Source organism: Calypte anna, chromosome 6, assembly GCF_003957555.1.
Source record: "Calypte anna isolate BGI_N300 chromosome 6, bCalAnn1_v1.p, whole genome shotgun sequence".
Taxonomy (NCBI): domain Eukaryota; kingdom Metazoa; phylum Chordata; class Aves; order Apodiformes; family Trochilidae; genus Calypte; species Calypte anna.
The window spans coordinates 27337612-27358590 of NC_044252.1; the positions used below are offsets into that span (position 1 = coordinate 27337612).

The 20979-nt window shown below is 48.2% G+C and overlaps 1 protein-coding gene across 1 annotated transcript in view; it reads right to left on the bottom strand.

Annotated features, from left to right (window-relative positions):
• Positions 1 to 218: 218 nt before the first annotated feature.
• AFAP1L2 (actin filament associated protein 1 like 2) overlaps positions 219 to 20979 on the bottom strand; it is a 68062-nt gene continuing 47301 nt past the window's right edge. Inside the window, exons 5-20 of the mRNA XM_030453485.1 lie at positions 17288 to 17378; positions 11560 to 11765; positions 10794 to 10973; positions 10188 to 10277; positions 9388 to 9472; positions 8368 to 8472; positions 7566 to 7777; positions 5744 to 5889; positions 5093 to 5204; positions 4335 to 4574; positions 4130 to 4244; positions 3977 to 4048; positions 3607 to 3774; positions 3171 to 3352; positions 2456 to 2584; positions 219 to 2191 (exon numbers count right to left, since the gene is read on the bottom strand). Coding sequence (XP_030309345.1) covers positions 2165 to 2191; positions 2456 to 2584; positions 3171 to 3352; positions 3607 to 3774; positions 3977 to 4048; positions 4130 to 4244; positions 4335 to 4574; positions 5093 to 5204; positions 5744 to 5889; positions 7566 to 7777; positions 8368 to 8472; positions 9388 to 9472; positions 10188 to 10277; positions 10794 to 10973; positions 11560 to 11765; positions 17288 to 17378 — 2160 coding nt within the window. The 3' untranslated portion in view covers positions 219 to 2164. The remainder of the gene's footprint in view (positions 2192 to 2455; positions 2585 to 3170; positions 3353 to 3606; positions 3775 to 3976; positions 4049 to 4129; positions 4245 to 4334; positions 4575 to 5092; positions 5205 to 5743; positions 5890 to 7565; positions 7778 to 8367; positions 8473 to 9387; positions 9473 to 10187; positions 10278 to 10793; positions 10974 to 11559; positions 11766 to 17287; positions 17379 to 20979) is intronic.

Here is a 20979-nt window from a genome sequence, read left to right on the forward strand (position 1 = left end):
TTAGTGCTGTTTTTCAGTCAGTCAGCTGTCTGAAATTTTTTTTGGTTTATGGTGCAGTGGCTACAGATGACTAAAGTATTTTAAATATGGTCCAGTGAGCTGTAGCTTGCATAGCCAAAGGACTTTGTAGAAGAGGTTTATGTGCTTGAAAGCTGCTGAAAAGTAGAGCAGGACGCCACATTTAGAAATAAAAACACGGGCAACATAATAATATACTTAACATTTTATTATAAAACCCCTCTAAAGCGCCACTTTATAGGTCATAGTTACAACAAAGGAAATGCCTTGAGTTAGGAGAACAATGGGGACACAGAGACATTGTTTAATGGGTCTTGTCTGGGGAATGGGTGTTGCTCAGACTTGCCTGTGTTTATCATCCCCAGACTGAGATATCCCAGCTGGACAGCAGAAGCTGCTTGGGCTGTGGTGGGTAAAGCAGAGCTGCTCTCATCCATGGCTGTCTCAGTACCACTGTGAAATGTCTGGACAACTTCTGGAGGATGACAGCAGGGTGGATGGTGAGGGCATGACATTACACATCTATTTAGAGTGTAGAGAGAGTCTCCTGCCAGCTCATGATGGGACAAAAACCAGAAGTTTCTTGGGGGTCCATGGCCACCCTGTGCTTTGGGGAGGAAAGTCCCCTGGGTCCTGAACCAGAAGTTTCAGTGGTTTATTTGCATGAGGGCTTCCTATATACAGACCTTGCACAGAGCCAGGTCTGACAGCTGGGGCACATGAACTCCTCCTGATGCCTGGGACCAGCACATTCCTGCATTTGCATAACAGCAAAGTAAGCTTTTCAAAGTAAAAGATGGGAAGCAACAGCATCTTTCTTGCCTCCAGCATACCCTGATCAAGTGCTTTATCTCCAGGCCATCAGCCAGGACACAAGGTTACAAGAAGGAAAGGGTGCATGGATTGCTGACAATCAACTTTCACTACATCTGAATTCAGCAGTCCCAGACATCCAAAAGCTTCCATTAGAAAGCTTGGCTAGGGCAGAGAGGGTGGGATTTGTGGGACCCAAAGCCTATGTTAACTTTACTAATTTGGAAATAAGGGTGACAGCACCAAGATGGCCAGCAGCCCACCAGAGACAGGGCTCTGCAACCTGGCTGGCTGGCCCTGGAGGAGATCCCTACCTATGGGCTTGTCTGGAGCAGATTTTAGAGCTGTGGCTCTGTGAGGACCAGGGAGCATCAGCAAAGTGAGGGCAGGAGCATGGGGATTGCTTTATTTCCCCTCCCCCAGGAAAGGGCAAATCCTTTACATGGGGGTCTAGCTTACCCTCCAACAGCTGAACAGGCTTGGGCCTTTGGTAAATTATTAACAAACCTTCAAATAGGATTTTATTTTATTTTTTTTTCTTTTTAAGAACAAACTCCTCAGGTGAAGTATATCAAGATCTTGAAAAAAAAAATAACCGAATCTGCTTGGCAGATCTCTGCCCAGTGCTCTCACTGCCACCAGTCTGGAACACAACTCACATCACAAGGTGGTGAACAGGGATCTTCCTTGAAATTCTGGCAAATCTGCTTCTGGTAGGAGTAAGCACATGCTGGGATGCATCGGGACACCCATTAAAAATCTCCTGGACAGGCTGCTGTGTGCTTCTCATTTGTGTCTCAAGCATTGCCCAGGTGTTGGTAACACCCTTGCCTGAAGGCTGGATGATCTGCAGCTGAGTGATGAGTGGCAGCAAGACAGGGGAGACTTCAGTTGACTGCAATTTGCCACAAGAGGTTGAAAACCATGGGGCCATAAAGAATAGCAGAGGCCCCTTCTGAACCCACTATTGTCACTAATATAGAAACCTTAATAACTCATTGATAAACCTTCAGAGTAGAAATACACAAAACACCCCTATGTACAGTAACATTCTTGTTTACATCAACTGGGTTAGGAATTTGATGCAAAGATTGCCACTGGTTGTTACTGTTTTAGCTACGTGATTGGGACTTGTCTGGAAAGAGCAAGATCATTTGGGATAATTCATTCCAGCAGCTGTTTGCTCCATTGCTGCCTCTGAGCCAGTGGTGAGATGTGGAGGAGGCACTTGTGTGGTTGTGTAGCACACCCAGCCTCCACCTACAGATGGTTAAATCCCCTTGGCCATGTGTGAACAGTTCCAGTCTTTAGTCCATCTCTGAAAAACGTGGTTCTAACTCGCTCCTTTCTTCTCCCATTCCTGACAAGGAATAAAGGCACATTAGTCCAAAGGCAAATCCTGGCAGGCAGCAGTAGCCATAAAGTGCAGAGGATCAACTCAGGGTGGGTCAGGGATGTGTCTGTTGTAAGCAGTACATCCATTAATTCATCTAAATCAGTCAGGCCAAACCTAGGCTCAGTCAGGGATGCTTCACAGACCAAGATGTGATCACCACAACCACATCCCACCACATCCAGGTCTGCTCCACTGACGGATGTCACCCTGTACCAACAGACACCTTACCTTAGCTTTCTGTAGGACTGTTCCCTTCCCTGTCACCATGACTGATAAGGGACGGTTTTTTAAAGCCGTTGCTGAATTGACTGGCGAGTTGTCTGCACTGTTTGCTGGACTAGCACTTTTTGCCTGAATCTAAAATAAAAACAGAAATTGTGATTACTTCAGACTATGCAGAGATTGCCACCTTTCATCTCCATCTCCTAGGAAAAGCTCAACAGTCTCATCCCACTTGCACCAAGAGGTGTTTTTCAGGGACATGATGCTTCTGAACCACCACCAGGATGTCTGTGTGGTGTGTTGGGGACTCAAGCAGAGTTACAGAACAGGGCTCAGGCACCCACCATCTCCATTTCATGGGAACCAGGTTCCCAGGAAGGAATTTAGATGCCTGAATGTGCTCCCCCCAAAAAAACTACCCATGGTTTAGCTGAATGCAGAAGGAGCTGGGCTCAGACCTGCATGGGAGGTCAAGGTCCCACAAAGAAATACAGATGCTCTCCCAAGCCCCAGCTCTTTTTCACTTCCCCATGGCTGCTGTTACCTCATTATATTACTGTTATAACATAATAATTAGCATAAAGATAATATACAATATATAAAATATGTAATATTATGTATTGTTACAATATAATATTGTTATTATATTAAGCAGGCTGAGACTGTGTGACTGCCTGGCTGCTGAGAAGCTGCTGTGCAGCCCAGGGTGCCCCCCACATACCCGGGGGGCTGCATTCTCCAGGTGTGTGGTGTCCACTGCAGTGCCCAATGTCACAGGGCCAGACTCTGCTTTCTTCAGGTTCTCCTTCACCTCCACCAGGCTCAGTTCCAGGTCCACCCTCCGGCTCTCTTTCCTTTTGCACTCCTCTTCTATCTCCTTCAGCCTCTGCTCCAGGCTCTTGTCTGTGAAAAGAGGAATAACTTGGTGCCAAACAGGAACTCAGGATGCTCAGACCAGGGCACATCCTGTATATTTTCCTTATATTTTACCCCAAGAGGGGCAGTGACAGAGCAAGCTTTTGATCTAGAGCAATTTGAGCTATGTGGTTTGGCTCAAAGCACCCTTCAGGTCCCAGGTGGGCCAGGTTTATCACCCCCTCCTTCCCTGTGCTCCCACCTTTGCCCGTGTCCATGGATAACCCCTTGCCCTGCCCTACCTGTGCTGCCTGCCAGTGTTTCCTTCAGCTCCCTCCTCTCCTTGCGCAGCTGGGTGAGCTGAGCCCGGATTTCCTCCTTCTCCTTCTCCAGCCTCTCCTTCTCCTCTGTGAACCGCTTCACCTCCGCCTCTGTCCTGTTCTTGCCCAGCTTGGTTTCCACTGCTGCTGCTGGGAACACAACCCACCAACACAAGCTCATCCAGGGGAAAAAAAAAAAGCAGAACGGGAAAAACCTTTCCAGGGGCTTGGAAAGAAAGTGAACGAGGGTTTGGATAGTCACCAACTAGGAGACTCATCAGCCCCTTGGGAACTATACAGCAGCAGCAAGGCAAAGCCCTGGCTGCAGCATCCAGCTGTGCAGCCCACTCACCTGGCAGAGGCATCTTGGGTCGGTGGGCAGGCAGCAGCTGGGGACTGCCCACTGTCCCTGTGCCCGCTGTCCCTGTGCCTGCTGTCCCTGTGCCCGCTGTCCCCGTGCCCGCTGTCCCCGTGCCCGCTGTCCCTGTCCCTGCTGTCCCCGTGCCCACCGGGGGCTCAGGGGCTGGCTGGGGGAAGGCGATGTTCTGCTGCTGCATCTGGATTTTGATGGCAGGAATCCGTGGTGAGGCCTCATCAGGCTCTGGCTTCTCTAGGTGTTTCTGGAGGGAGACATGAGGTGAGATGATGTGGTGGTGGGGAATCTGGCTCCTGGATGGAGCCTGGCCCCATAATTGACATCAGGACAGTACCTCCTCTGAGGTCTCTGTTGCTTTACTACAGGGCTCAGCATCCTTGGCCAAGAGGGCTGTCTCAGCTGGGCTCTCTGTGGCAGCCTTGCTGGCAGCCCTTTCTAAAGATGGTGAGCTGAGGGGTGAAGGCTGGCACGACTTCTTGCCAGCACAGTGGAGGAAGGACTTCACTGGGGTGAGATCCAGGTATACTCTGTCTTGGTCCCCCTCCAATTTGCTCTCACTCTTGGGTACTTCTTCCTGCAGAAGGAGAAAGTTCCCCTGAAAAGGTACCATCTGTTGCAGCCAGATGTACAAGCAAAGTCTCAGGGCAGAGCAGCAGCATCACAGGCAATCTGGAGGATTTTCAAGTGCTCTAAAAGGAACCAAGTCTTTCCTTACTTGGCTTTTTGGTGTACTGAAGTCCCCACCTGCTTTTCTTCACTAGAATTTTCCAAGATCCTTTGCCCTTCCAGTAATAGCACCCTGTTACCCAACATGGCCCATTTTTCCTGTCCTTAAACAGACATCAAGAAGAATTTTAATAGCCCAGACACCAGTCCATCCACTATCTTGATATAACCCATACTGTTTGTGGAGGGAAATCATGAGGTTTCATCCCAAATGCCTGAGCATCTCTACAGCCTGGATTTCCCTAGTGGGAATCCCTTTTGCTGCAGTTTGAAAACCCTTCATGGCTGGAGCCTCCCCCTTTGGCCAGATGCTTGTCCATGGTCTCTGCAGAGCTCCAGGTGCCAGTGTTGCACCAGACACCTTACCAGGGGCACGTCTGGCAGATCCACATCATCGTACAGCTCCTCCTGCTGCATTCTGCCCTTCGGCATATTGTCAATATAGGCGTTGGGCTCAGAGTACTTCCTCTGCATCAAGCTGTGAACAGGCAGTGGGACATCCCATCAGAAAGGACTGGTATTGCTGCCCTCTGCAGAACTTTGGGCCACCTGAGGCCTGGGGGCTGGGCAGGACCACAAGGAACAGATGGAGGCAAGGAGAAGGTAGAGCCGTGCAGCAACGTGGTCATGCTGCCCATTATGCAGCACCCACCAGAGCAGGACTATGTGTCCCTTCAGCTCTTTTCTATCTTGTCCAGCCCTCAGGAGCACCACTGGAGCAGGACAACCACTTTGCCCCCCCCTGGGCTGGTTAACAGAGCAGCTGCATGCCCACAGTCCTCAGCTCCTCAGCCAAGCCCACCCCACCAACCTGCATGTGCCCCATGGCAAGCTGCAGCTCAGGTTATCATGCTGGGACAATGACAAGTGCTCTCCTGTCCCATGCTAGGCTTCCAGAGAAAGTGACCAGCCACAAATTTACCACCTATTCCCATGGCACCCAACCTCCCCCAAGCAGAGGGACCCCCACCCCAGCTTACTTCCCCTCCATCACTCCCCACATCATCACCAACATACAAGAAGGAGTTCTTTGCAGCGCTCACAATGCAGGAAACTCGGTCAGCATCCACATAATCATAGGTAAATTCCTCTGGGTCTGTTTTGGAGCCCGACTCTGACAAGAGGAGGCCCAGCCAGTGGCCCATTTCCTCTGAGGACTTTGCCTAGAAGGTGAGCAGACACATTTACAAGTTGCAAAAAAGCAGTTTCTCTGCACTCCCATGGCTAACTTAGGCTTGGCCTTGGGTGGAGAAGCAGGCTGGCAGTCCTCTGGGCTTCATATTAAACCAGAAATGGAATGGAAAAAAAGAAGTACCACTTTGTGTGGGGACTGGTTTGCAAATACAGAAGATAAGGACTGGTTGGCAAATACAGAAGATAAAAGCTCTCCGCTTAACTACTCCCTAAAATTTCTAGCCAGTCTGCATTTTCCTTTCAGTGATGGTTAACTGAGCTGCCTGCAAGAGTAAGAGAAGCCTCTGGAGCTGGAGAAGCTGTCAGAGAGCTGGAATTACTGAGGAGAGCCTGTGGATTTTATCTTGCACCAGCAGAGTGCAGCAATTGGATTGACAAACACAGACAAGCAAGGAGACCTGGGCACAGCAGGAGCCTCTGAGTTCCTTCAGCAACCGCCCCAAATCCTTCCGGGGTTGTTGGCACAAAAAGGAGTTTAAAGTAGAATCAGACAACATCAAAACAAGCCCTCCCCTTTAACACAGTCAGTACCAAATTCCCAGCAGCAGTGAGCAGTCTGACATTTTTGCAAAATGAAGAGTTAAATACTGTGTCTTATAGTCAGCCCTAGCAAATAGCCACAGGAGCTTCCCAGAGAGGAGAGATTTCTACCTGAAGCAAGAATTGGGCTGATGCAGCCATCCTGGCTTTGATTTGAGGAGTTAGAGCAGTAAGCCCGAAATAAAATTCAGAGTGAGTGAATCCCAAACTGGAAAGTATATTTTAAGCCTCCAATCTGTTTTATTTAGCAGAGACTTTAGTCCCTGGGAAGCCTGCCAGCCAGCCAGTCTTTACATCAAGTCTGGCATGCCAACAGGGTACAGATTCTTCCCTTCACAAAATGTAAATTTTCCCAGCACCTCTTCACATCTGTAATTACGCAAAATTTCTCAGTCCCAGATATACCCTGAATCAGAAGCTACAGAAAATCACCTTCAAACTTCATGGCAGGCCCTCAAAGTCAGTTGTTTAGTTATAAATATTCCACCCACTGGAAAAAATACAGGAAATTGCTCACATTGTCCACCTCCTACTATAATTATGCTATCGTCAGAGAGAACTAAGATTAGAGATAAACAGTCCTGGATGCAGGCAAAGGAAAGTAACAGATGGAGATGAATTCACTTGCACTTTCAAGAGCAGGTTTTTTTTCTTTGTTTACTTGAGATGCATGACCTTTGGGACTCTGTTTTCAGAAGGTGAGGTTCTCTATTGCTCCTAACCACAGACTTAATACCCTAAAGCAGCATTCCACTCATCTAACATTAACTACCTGAAATCCATCTCATCTAACTTAATCATCAAGGTCACCCTATAGTCAGTGGAGAGAGATGGGCACCTCCAAAGTCATCCCATCCTAAAATGAGCACCTAAGATGAAGGCTGAATGGTCCTCTGGAGGCACCAGCAGCAGAGCCAGCCTGGATTACCACATAGGTACCAGCACCTTCTAGGTGACCACAGGCAGATGAACTCAAATGCCACACTTCAGTGTCTGTATTGCTGGACTGAGGGTTGCTCTGGAGCACCTCACAGGCCATTTAGTCCTACTAAGAAACCCAAGCTGATGACTTAAAGCAGAGATTTCTTGGAGATGTACACCCTACCTCCAGAATGACCCGTTCTTCCCCATTCTGCAGGATGCGGAAGGAGTAGAGATGATCAGGGCTTGGCTCTGGGATGACTTCACAACCTGCCAGGCTCAGGGGCTGCTGAGCCAGTTTGCTTCTGTTCTTGTCCTGGTAGAAATGGAGGTGACCATCTTTTATCTGACACCAACGGGACTTCCACTGACTGTTCACTAGCACATTCAGGTAGCCTGCAAGCAAACACAGGTTACTTAGGCATATTTTCCACCCCATGGAATATAGTAGAGGGAATTCAGACTCATTTGTGTGCATGGACATGTCAAATTCCCAGATTACAACACAAAAGCCACACACAATGATTAAGCTGTCCTATCCATAAAAAACTAGCAGAAAATGTAAAAAAAATCTGTAGAAAAATCTGTTCAAAATGAGACCCTTGAAATTCTGGTTAGGTTTGGAGCAGCAAGTTGGCTGCAGATGGTTGGACAAAGTTGGTCCCAGATGATGAATACCTGATCCACACAGCCCTCTCCCTGCTGACTCTCACCCCCTAGGTTGATGCCCAGATTCCCTTTGCATGTACAACTGGTATTACCTGCCCTTCCTCTCAAGTTACCCTGTGAGTTTTGTCTACCCTGAAAGCCACCTTAAGGTATAAAAGGAACCAAGATCTGCATGGATTTCTTGATCTGGGCCAAGCAGACTGTGACCTCTTTGCCTGGCACATGTGTATTTGAGGATGCTGCTGCCAGGTGCTCAACCTGCACCAAGACCCAGCCCTGAGACAGGTCCCTGCAGAGGTGCTCGTGCTGCCACTTACTGGAAGTCTCCAAGGATCTCTCTGGGCTATCCAGGGAGCTGGATTTTTTCCTCCCAAGGTTCATCAGGTTGCTGAGTTTCAGGCCAGTTGTGCCCTTCTTCTTAACTAGCAGAAAAGGAAAAGACATATGTGTGGCTTTCCTAACCCACAGCCAGACACACACTCCTTTCACTTTCTTACACTACAAAGAACTGAACTGAAAAATATTACCCATAAATATTTACTGCATTCAAGTCTTTTCCTTTCTAAAACAGGGACTCATGGTGGGGAGAGAGAAAGCTTTTGACAAAGAGCCTCTTCAGCATTTTCCTACCAAGCATATCAGTCAGTGCATGAATGTGGATGTGTAATCATCAGGCAATCCTGGTAGGAAATCAAGTTTTAGTCCAGATTTTCTTTCCACTGTCATAACAAAACGATGAAGTCCTAGCACAGAGGGACTCTGCAGCCAAGCTCCATCTGCTGGGTGACTCCAGTGAGTGCTCAGCACGGATTTCTCTCTTTGCCAAATACAGATGGGTCCCACCATCCCTCTAATGGAACACCTCCTCTTGTAATGTACTTAACCTACCCCATCTTGTAGATTGAGAATGCAGCTTAAAGCCCAGAGTCAGCTGTCCTAGTGTGAAGGTGCAGCTCTGCCCCTGCAGACAGCTCTGCATCTCACACAGGGACTCCATCTTCTCTGCTGGGATCTCTGAGGAAAGTCACCTAGGTTGGATTTATGCCATTTGAAACTATCCCCAAGTGGCTTTCCCAGAGGCACACAGGATCTATGTGGTAGGGCAGGTATCACACCCATATTTCTCAAGCCCTATACTAACTCTATAACTGCTGAGAAACCCCAGCATCCATCTGTCACTTCATTTTGAAAAAAAAAACCAACACTGAAATGCAGTGCAGAGGCAGTGAATTCACACACAGTTTTCACCCTGCACCAGGTCAGTCCGAGGTGCTGGTGGCAGAGACCTTGCCCCATGCAGGGTTGGTTTCCCTGTTGTTCCCAGGGTGAGGTTTTACCATCTTTTGTCTCGGGCATCTCTGTGTGACCATCCGTGCTGCTCCCACTCTCTGAGGCTGCAGAGCACCTCTCCGACACCTCCACCTGTGGACAACCACCAGACACAAGCTCTGCAGATGCACATCACCCCTTCCTCCAGACAGCACCCACCTCAAGTGCCACCACCCTGCCCCCTCCTAAATTACCAGGTCCCACCTTCTCTGTGGCAGATCCTTTCACACACACATCCCCCCCAACACCCACTCGTGCTCCACCCTCTCCATTTTTCATGAGCCCAGCATGAGCAGCTCCACCTCAGTTGGGCTCATCTCTGAGGTGACATGGTGGCATCTGTGACCTCCTGCCCTGCAGCCTGGCTGATTGGGGCATTTGCCAGTCCTCATAGGAGGGCATGGGCAGAGGAACTGGTCAGGTCTCCAACCAGGTGCCTTTTAGGTGTCCACCAAAGGTTTCTTTCTCCTCCTACTGTTTGGGACTCCCCAAAGGGATATCCAAGGGTCTATGCCCCTTCCAAAGCTCTTGGTGAGCACAAGTGTCCTGTTGGATGAGATACTATCCTGTATGGAGGACTGCCCAATGTAGACTCAGTTTTGGGGAGAAAAGATGTGGCAACAAAAACAAGATTACAAAGCAAAATTCAGATTGTTGCAATAGCCCTTCTTTTCAGCAGAACGGGCACATGGTTACACTCATGTCAGTCACTGCTCAGATAATATTACTGCACCTACAACTATTATTTATTAAAGGAACAGGGTGGAAAAGCCTAAATGCTAGTTCTCTCTGTAGATACCAGGTGTACCTTTGGGTAACTGAGACGCTGTGAATCCGGGATGTACTGGTTGCCTTCAGTGCCTCCTTCACACAGCAGACCACTGGTCTCCTGGATTACCTGTGCAGAGAGGAAGCTGTTACTGCAGTAATGGGATCAGTGCTCCTCCTCCTATCGAAGACAGGAAAAAAACACAGCAGCCTGACAGACCTGTGCCCCTGGGGGCTTCCCTGGCATTGCAGAAGGCAGCCAGAAAAAGCTGCTGGATCTGAGTCAGCCAAGGACAGGCACCTCGTAGCCCTGCTGCCACCCCAAACTCCATGAAGGCTCCTTCTGCTGCTCCCATCTCAGGGAAAGGGCCACATCTCACTCCATGTTCAGCTACTTCAGGCTGGGAACCCTCCCCAGAACCCCAGCAGCAGCAGCTGGGAGGTGCCTCCACAGCTTCCCATGTGCAGTGGGGAACTGCAGGAAGAAGCTATCCCAGGACATGAAAATTAAGTGGTGTGTTTGTACATGGGCTTGCAATAAGGAAGTGAGCCAGAGCACACAAAGAGGATAAGATGTGATCTCCCAGCAAATCCAGGGTAGAAGCATGGGAGCAGCAGTGAGGCAAGCCCTGGAGTCACCACTGACCCTGAGCCACTGCTCTGCTTGGTCTTTACTCTGCAGCCCCAGCACGATGACATCTGCATTCATGGGGATGATCTTCAGCTTGTGCTCCTTCTTCTTCACTTGCTTTTCCTTGTGAATCACAGTGCAACCCAGCAAATTCACGTCAAGCTGAGGGTTGTGGTCTTTGGAGCTCTTGTAGCACTGGGGAAGAAAGGTGGGAGGGCAGGTAAGAGGCTGAGGAGGAACCTTCCATCTCACTTGCTAGAGTCAACTCAGCCCAAGAGCTGACACCCAGAAGTGTCTAGAAGTGGCTCAGTGCAACCACATGCATTGTGTGTACTCAACACAAGAAGGTCCTAAAAATCCTAAAAGCCTTCTACGTCCACTCCAACGACACCATGACACATCTCTATGTATAGAGATACACATGAATCTACATACATGCACATATAGTCTGAAATACCTCTCACAGATACTGCTGCAGGGTCAGTGGTTAGTCAGTGGGATAAACACCTTTCCTTTCTGTTTAACCACCTCAGAAAACTTCCCCAAACACCATCTCTTGGCATTTTGGGAGTTTAGCATTTTGGCCACAGATGTGTCCTCCTGTTCCCTGCAGCAGCCCCATGCCCTTGTCCCCTCCTGCAAATGGAACATGATCCCCAAAGCCATGGGATGTGGGGTTTTGAAGCATTGCTTCTGGAGGTACTTTGGTTTTAACAGGTAATTCCTCCCACCCTAGCTGATGAAAATGTGTTCTTTCAGACAGAGTGGAGGATCTACCCACCAGCAGCCTGGTGTCCTTGATAACACAGAGTTGTTTTGCCCACTGTCCCAGCCACTTCTTCCTCCATAGGAAAGCACAGATGCGGGCATCCTTCATCAGCTCAATGGTGGCCTCTGGGGATGGCCATTGATGGGTTGCTGATTTGCCTTTGCTGCTTTCTTCTTCATCATAAGATTCATAGGAGCTGCTAACAGCTTCACCATCTTCTGTAACAAAGCCAAAGTTCTATCATTACACACATTTCTAGGACACCTCTGAGCCTGCTGCTTGCTTCAGCCATGCTCACACATGCAAAAGCTCCCAGAGTAGGGATGTGTCTTTTGAGGCTCTGCTACAGAAGGATAACCAGTAGGAAAATAACTCTCAAAGATCCTCTTTTCTTTCTAGCTCAATATTAATCTCATTGCAGTGCTTTGTTCCCAACAGTCTCAGTTAGCAAACACTCAAAAGACACTTCTCAGCTGACCACAAATTGGAGAACATTCCCTTAGATATTTTCTGATGTTAACTGGGTTTTTTTCCCCTCCCAAAGATGATTTTTCTACTTTCCACTTCAAGCCAAACACTCACAATCTTTAAGGCGACAGCAAACTACAATCAGCCCTTGTCCTCTGAATGTCAGAAGCAAAAATGGTATTTGCAAGGCCATGCAGCAAGCAATGATCTATTGTATTTGAGATGTCATTCCACTGTCCTGCTCTGGGCTAACAGGTCTCTCTCTACTCAGCATTTAAGGGAAAGCAAAGGGCTTTGAAGTAATACACTACTGCAGCAGCAAAAATTAGTCATAAATGGCAGCAATCATGTTTTTCATGCTCATTCTTAAATGGATTGCTTCTTTATTGAGATAAGTTGGGATTTTCAATACCCAGCTCTAATGTGCTGTGGGTTATTGGACTTTGAAGCTGATAGGAATAGCTGGGTACTGGTACCAGATTCATCAGAAACAATGAAATTGTTCTCTCTGACTGCAGGGGAATTTGCAGGGTTCTGCTGGCATTTACAGTGTGGCAAGGTGAGCTCACATAGCAAGATGGTAAGATTTGGGCAGCATCTGTGTAAGGTTTTGCATTCTTGTTATACCAAACAAGTTTCTCTCACCAGAATTTAATCTAATTTTGATTCTCACCAAATCTTTATATCCATATAAAGGTACCATTATCAGATTGGTGCAAAATAAAGGGAGGAAAAGTAACAGAAAAGAGGGGAGGAGTACTAGGAGCTTCACTCAAGAACATTTCTTAGGTTGGGTTTATTTGTTCTTAAAACAAAAGGAACTGAGATGCAGTAATGAAGCTACAATCTTACTGCCAGTCTCCTCTGCTGAAATTTCAGTCTGTAACATCCCTCAAGTGATCAAAACTGCACCCATTTAACAAACTTATTTAAAAGCAAATACTTCCTTTCAAAGTCTCAGGTGCTGTCAGCACACCACTGGCTCACCATCTCCATACCCTGAACTTATCAGAGTCCATCTCTTATGGAAAACCATTACCCTGCAATGCATTACTGATGTGCAGACCTTGTCCACAGACAACCAGGCAGAAATTCAGATGGAGCACAAGGGATGAGCTTCCTTGTCCCCAGAAATACCAAGAAGCTGAACCTTTGCACTGCCAGGGACCCTTCCTTATGCAGCAGTAAGGATGCCTACAGGAACCTCGTCTTTTACATCTCCCTCCTTATCAGCATGGGGCTATCATTAACTGCCCATCTTATCCCTTTTGGGTAGCTCTGGTGCCCCTCACCTAGGTATTAGGCCTCAGGCTGCCACCTTTCTCCAGGGGGAATAACACATCTCTCCTGTGCTCTGAGCAGAAGCCCTGGCTGCTTGTTTGTGGTTGATGGTTCAACCACAAGTGCTCCAAGAGATGAGGTCTTCTCTACTCGAAGAACTGCAGCCCAGTTACACTGTTAGAGCCTCATGGCAGAAAACCATTTTGATGTGTAGTTGGCTAACTGGGACAAAACCAGCTTGGGTGACTTCAGACAACGTTGTCATCACTACTAGGGCTCACTTGATCCCAAGCCGTTCAGCTCAGGCACTTCAGTATAGGGTCTCCATTTTGACCTACTGGCACTTTCAGCTGAGGGCACATTTTTATCCTCTGACTGAGGTGAAACCAGTGGCAGCCATGCTCTGGGATGTCCTTATATAGATCCACCTCTGCTTTCCTGTTTGTCTTCCCATGACTTGCTAGAGAGCTAAATCAATACCATGACATGGGAAGCTCCAACCATCTTGCATGCCAGAGTTTCCTCTGCTCGAGCAGAGCAACTTCAACATTTCCTGAACAGGTACTTGCCAACACAGCCAGCATGATCATGTATCAGCTCCACATCAGTGGTCAGAACCAGCAGAATAAAGGCTAGGGAAGTTCTCTTCATTGTTGTCTTGGGCACAGAGAAAGGCACAAAAAATGTGCAAAATTTCCAGCATGGGCAGAGAGAGGGGAGAGAGAGGTGGTTACCCTCCATGCATGTAATGGGCAACACCAGGGAGAGGCAGCTGATCATCTTTGCTAAAACTGAGGCTTCTTTTGAAAAAGAGAAAAGGCACTTGAGGTTTGGAAAACATGCCATACCCATCGTTATTGTGGCATAAATAACACCCTCAGTAACCTGCAACCCTGGCCGGGGTCCAGCTGCAGCAAGCCTACCAAAAAGACCTGCACAGTCAAAAGCAAAGAGAAAGGGAGACAAAGAGAGAAAGCCACAGATAAGCAAATGCAGAGAACAGAAGTGTCAGTCCAGCTCAGCCCTGCACTCCTCCTTCAGCTGGTCAGGATGCTCCATCCCTGGGATGGTGGAAGAGTACACCATTTCACAGAGGGACAACAACCCACCCCCCTCAAACAAGGCAATTTCCTTTAAAACAGAATCATCATCATAATTAAAATCAGCCCAGGCAGATGAGCTGTTTCAACCAGAATAGTTAATGCTCAGCTGGCAGTCACGTTGCCCCTTGTGTCTTCACTCTGTTTCTTATCACACTCTGCAATTATGCAAACACAACCAAGGATGATAAGGGCTGAACACATTTGAGCCCAGGAAGAAGGGGGAAACAGCAGCATTTGCCAGAGCTGTAAAATGAAAGGCAGAGGCATCCCCAGCAGAGAGGCAGGAATCCTGCTGATGAAAGAGGGATCCTGAGACCCAGCAGCCTCACTCTCCTGCTTAATTTTAATTAATTCACCCATGGCTTGTCACAGTGCTCCTCAGCCCCACCTCTGACACTGCACTAATTCTCTATCTCTTCAGCCCATCTGGAGGCTTCTTTTGGTGTCTCTTCTTGGCAGTGCATCCCCCAGTTTTAGTGATGTTCCTGTTTTTCATTTCACTACACCTATTTGTTTGGAGACACATGGGTGGCTTCCAAGGCTCTGTTAGAAATAGCACCCCAACCTCCCTGGATGACTGTCCTTTTTTCCTGTCCCACCTGTGTGAGAGAGAGGTGAGCACAGAGGGCTTGGAGGGGTTATTTGGCTCAGGCTTCAGCATATTTAGCCAGGGCAAACTCATGTATGTCCAGACCACCAGTTGTACCAAGGTCTCAAGGCAGGTGCTAGCAATGAGCATAATTCCATGTAGGACAGGAACAGAGTACTACTGCCATCTAGAAAAAGGGGAAAATGGGTGGGGAACCTAGTTTTGTACTCATTGAACATGGATTTGCCCCGTGTGCCATGGATTGGAGGCCTGATCTCTTGAGGCAAACCAGGGCAACAGGAGCTTCTCAGCACTTTTGCCCTGCCCTCTCCATGGTGTGCCCTCTTTTACCCTCTCCTGAGGTCCCCACAGCCTCCCTTTGTGCCACACCTCTCCCTGCTCCCCTTTCCCCCTCACCCCAAGGCACCTCCTCCAACATGATGCTATGGAAAAGCAGAGATTCTTGGTGACACAATGCCACCTTTCTTCTCACACAAACCACCCCAAAGGCCATAGTATCTCAGGCTGTTTGTGCAGAAGAAGGGACCAGCTGGGGCCTGCAGAAGGGATGGGCACCACGGAGCTCAGCAGTGAGGGACAGCCTGGACTCAATGTCCCATCTGACTCCATGAGCTCCTACCTCTGTTACCACTGTGATGTTGCCTGGTAGAATGCTGATTCCTCTGGCCAAGCAACTATCCCCAGCACCCACAGTTTGCCCCAGCTTGACAGTGCTCCCATCATAGTTTCCTTTTGGGTTTTTTTGCCTTTTTTCAACCATGCTTGTGCAGCTCTGATTTCTTACTTCTTCAGGCATCTGACTGGCCTAGATTTCAGCAGATGGTGGGTGTGTTTGCATCTTTGAGCAGCAGGTTACCAAGGAAAAGGGGAGTTTTAAGCTGGGTGTGTGCTTATCACTCCTGCCAGCCAAGGCTCTCCAGGCAACATGAGTTTATGGAGCTCCCTGGAGAGTGTAACCTGCTTTTCCCAGCACACAAATCCATGGCTGTGCTCCAGCTAATCCGGTGTATGTTTTTACATGCCATGGCTCTTAGTGAGTTATCCTCTTTCCCAATGTTGAGAGGGATAAAAAAAAAAAAAAAAATAAAGTCCATTTATCTGACAGTGCAGGCAATTGGAAACCCCCCATGGGGAGGGAGGAGGCTGCCCCAGCTGCAGGAGTGATCACCCGCTCATCACAGCCCTGCCCTCAGCCAAACAACCCAGAGTGTTTTGGCAAAATCAAATTGGCACCTAACTGCATGTGGCAGAGCAGAGGAGGCCTCTCCTCTACACCGAACGGCATGTTCTAATCCAGCTGGGATGAGCCTGCAGCTCCTCCCTGGCTGGGGAGGACTCAGCTTCTCTGGTGAGCAGCGCAGATTCAGCAGCAAAGGCTTTAGATCCAATCTTTTACCCCAAACTTATTTCTCTGCTTCCCTTGGCTGTCCCCCTCAGCTCTGCCCCCCACACTTTTGCAGTCACACCCCATCCTGCTGCTGTCCTGGCTGATGAGCAGAGATCTGTCTCTGCAGCACCAAGATGCAATCTGTCTCTGGCTTAAATGCTCTACCAAGTGATGACAAGATCAGCTCTGCTACTAGATCAGGAGGAGAAAAATCTCTCATGAAAGAAGCAGAAGGGAAGATACATGAATGAATGTTAAAAATGAGCATCTAGGAGCTGCTAGTCTCCTCCCAAAGGGATGGGGAACCCACAAGTGACAGGTCTTGGTGGCACTGCTGAGGACATTGTTGGTAAGTGCTGACCCAAGAAGCAAGACAGTGTGTGAAGAGGGAACCCACACACTACCCCCTCACATAAAGGGTGGCTTCCTAGTCAAGTTTACAGAGGGCTAAACTTCTACAAGAGACAAAGATAGCCCTTTATAAAAATGGTTATCAGGGCTAACAGACCAAGAGTCAGGGATTTTGAGCCCCAAAGGGACAACTAAGGCACTAGGACATGCATGCAAGCCACCACAGCTTCACCACTCCTCAGCAGAAACCTGTATTTGGCTATGACCTATCTGCCAGAAAACCATCAAAACAAAGAAAACCCACATGTCTTACAATATTTTAGTCATATTAACCCAGGCATACGACTTATTTCTACAGGAAAGTTAAAAAATTGTGCCATTTAGTAGGCTTTTCTTTCCAGCTAGCATTAGATCTGTAATGACCAGCACAAGAAAACAATTTTGACACACAAGCTTTAAGAAAAGCCAACACTTTTGGCTACTTGTTCTCAAGTCCTCCATCTCCCCCATGATCCCCCTCAAGAGCTAGCTGTGATATACCATTAACAGAGACATCATAGGGCTCAGCCTCTTCGTAATATCCCTCTGGGGATTCAATCTTGGGGACTGGAGGTTGTTTCGTTTCAGGAATCTGCAGAATAAATAAACAAAAGAAGCATGATTTAAAGTAAAAACAGATACCTGAAAACAATGAGGTGGGAGTTGGAACTAGATGATCTTCATGGTTTCTTCCAACCCAAACCATTCTATGACTCTTTTTTTTAGCTCTAAATTACATCCCAGTGGATCAGATCTTTTAGATGTGTGCACCAGGATTTTCATAAGCTGCTTGAGATGACAAAGGAAGAAAGAGACTGCTGAGCTCAAGTGTTTCAATTTCTTTGGAATTACTGCATAGTTGCATCATAAATGTTATTTTCTTTAATCCTGCTGAAAGCCCTGGGAGGATCAACTCAGGTTTCCTCAGAAGCAGCAGTTGCAGCCCACTGGCCTTACCATGAACTGGGACTTCTGCCTGCAACAGCAACCCCCCCCATATCTGCTCATCATAACTGGGGATGTTCCTCTGTGCTATTGATCACCTTGACAGGGAACCAGAAGGAAGGATATTTGGTGCAGCCCTGGATTTAGCCTGAACAGCATAGTCTGAGAGGTCACTGGTGGTGTCTCCAAGTCTCTGACTGACAGTGAACCTACAGCTAAAAATCTCTGCTCTAGGAACTACATCAGGAATCTTTAATTGTGCTCTGAGAAAAAAAAATTAAGGAAATGGATAAAGAACACTAATGGAAAATAAGCCTTTGAAAAGAGTCCAAGTGCTGGAAAATCCCTGTGGTGCCTGCCAAACCCCTCCCTAAACACAAGCAAGGGCTGGCAGGAAAAACAGTGCCTTGATCCTTGAAAAATACCAACACAGGAGGAATGAAAAAAAAAAACAAAACAAAGGGAAGCTAAGAAACAAACTTATAAATTTTCAAGCAATTCACATGGCTGTTGAATGTGACATAGCAGAGGCAGGGACACAGTAAGGCAAGTGCAGTTTGTGCTCTTCCCAAAATAAGTGGCATCCCATCCCCCAGCATGACCCCACAGTTGCATCCCCTCTCCTCACCCAGGTCAAACCACTCCCAGCCATCTGACCATGGGATGCTCTGGCTCACAGAGCTCCACCTGACTTCTGACAGAGCCCTGTGCAAATCCTGGATAGGATGGGCAGTGTGTGCAAAGCTAAAGCCCCACTCCTCCCAGGAGGCCAGGCAGAAGAGCAGATCTCTTTCTCTCTGCAGATACAGCAGTGTTGAAGGTCATGGATCATGCATGATCCTTCACACCAATCCCTTTGACTGCTCCTAGCAGCCTTAAGGGAAGGGGCAGGCCCTTTGCAGGCCATACCAGCATCATCAAATGCAGGTTCAAAGCTCTCCATGCTGCCCTGGGTGTTTCCACCACCACTTCTGATGTCTGGAACCTCACAAGATTCTCAGGTGCCTTGGATGAAAACTCCTCACTGCCTGAGTCTGCCAGATGCCATGAGCAAACTCTGAGTTTGCCCTCCAGAGCTACATAGGGCACACTGTAGGAAAATGCCTCCAAACTCTTAAACCTTTTAAGAACTTTTCCTAATGCATTAAAGAAAAAAGTCAAAATACAGGCACTCCAGAGCTTTTCTTAATCCCTTCTCTGGACAGCAAATGTGTCTGCAGCTGCCAACTGTGGTGGCCTCCTGCATGTAGCCAGCTCCCATTGTGCTACGACCATAAACAAATTGCCTACACAAAGAAATGCTGTGGGTTTATTTGACACCATCCCACAAGTGTCAAGGAAGGAGGTGGGGGGGAAGGGGCTGCTCTGTTTTGTTTCCAACATACAATGGAAGCCAACAGGGACTAGGTGGGACTGCACCTCAGCTGCCCCAGAAGTTTTTTTTTTCCCTCTTCTCTTTCCCAAAAGGCATGGAGTTGCTTTGTCTCTAGCTTAGGTCAAAAAGTATGTGATGTGTTATCTAACCCAGGCTGGTCCTCACAGAACATTTGTTTGTTGAGATATGGCACAACAAACCACACAAATAAAACCATTTTGGGCACCCGCACCACGTTACGTTCTCAGTGGATGGCTGCAGAAGTGATGCAGAAAGGTCACTGATGTCTGAGCCACAGCCCATGGGACCCATTGTTTAAAGCTTCCTTTGGGACAAATCCAAAGACATTAGTGGGATCCAGCTGGGCTCCTCCTGTTGGGTTGCCCATTGACTGCTGGTGTCAGTAAGTACCAGGGACAATTTGCTGTGCAGAGCTCTATCACCAAATTTCTCCTGTGCCACAAAAGGTAAGTGTGAAGGAACACCACAGGGTGCCTTAACATCACCAAACCACAGAAAACTCCACAGAGCTAAAATAGATTCTTTCTGAGGTCCTTTCCTAATCTCCTCTCTTAAACTCTGCAGTTCTGTGTAAGGAGTTGGGCTCTTTCTCCATCACCCAGGTGGCCAGAGCTGTTGTCTACATGAGGAGCATCAAACATGGACAGGAAAGATTGATTTCCCCACCACAGCATTTTCCATACACTAAATGGGACCACACAAGCTCTCTCCAGCCCCATTCCTTCAGGTATGCTCAGATACCTTTGCTGCCAGCAGCTCACTGACACCCAGATGCTCACAGTGAGGAGGCACTCAATTGCTTTATCCAAAGGAGGTTAACTTCAGTGGTAAGCAGGTAGGAGAAAGGAGTTGCCAGCACAGGCCCAGGAGAAGGTGGATGGCTTAGGTACCCTTCTCAACTAATATCCAAGACTTGTTATTCTTCTAATTCCCTCATTTAATTTCCAGATGACCCAATTAGAAAGCTGGGCTACACGAAGCACAGGCTTGAGAGATGTTTTAGGGACACCTGGCTGCTGCTCTGATGATGCCTCCATTCCACTGAACCACCTGAGCCTCCTTCCCACCTCCCTGCCACAGCCACCACTCACTTAGGCTTTGAGAGACCCAAAATCAAACAGTGATTCCTGCTCTGGTCACTGCTCCCAGCCGACTATCCTGGGCTGGCTGTGTGGGCAGAGCTCCCCTGTGGCTGGAGAAGCTCTCAGCAGCCAACTGCACTGTGTCCAAAGCTTTGCCATCCACATCCCATCCAAATCCCTTGTTTTCCCAGCTCCTCCAGCAAGACCACACAGTCCCCTGGGCAGAAGTCCTGGGGCCACTACAGTTGATGGAAGCACCAGCCTGTCCTCCCCCATGCTTCCCTCTCCTCCCCATGCACATTCCCTGCTCTCCTTTCCTCCCACATCCTGACATCTCAGTGATTCCCCTGTTGGATCTATTGAACAGCAACATTCAGGGGCTTGAGGATCACCCATGTCTCTTGAGGACAGCTGGGCTGCCTTGCTGGCACAGAGCCAAAATCCCATTGGCAGCTGATGGTGTTGAACTGGACTCTGGCTGGATTTCTAACTGGACTCTGACCAGACTTAGAGCTGCCATGTGGAAACATCTACAGTGCTGGTGACTTGTACAACCAGCATCATGCACGTTTGCCCAATGCACAGACAGCACCAGGCACTACAGCTGGAAGCAAACCTGATCTTTTCTTGCCCATGGAAGATCCTGGCACTACCCAGGGATCGCCCCACCACCTGGCAGCTGAAGGATTTTTGGGTTCTCTGATTCATTCCAGTAGCCCAGCCACAGCTGCTGCATAGCTTGGAGATCTCCAAGCAACAGTTGGGAGCCA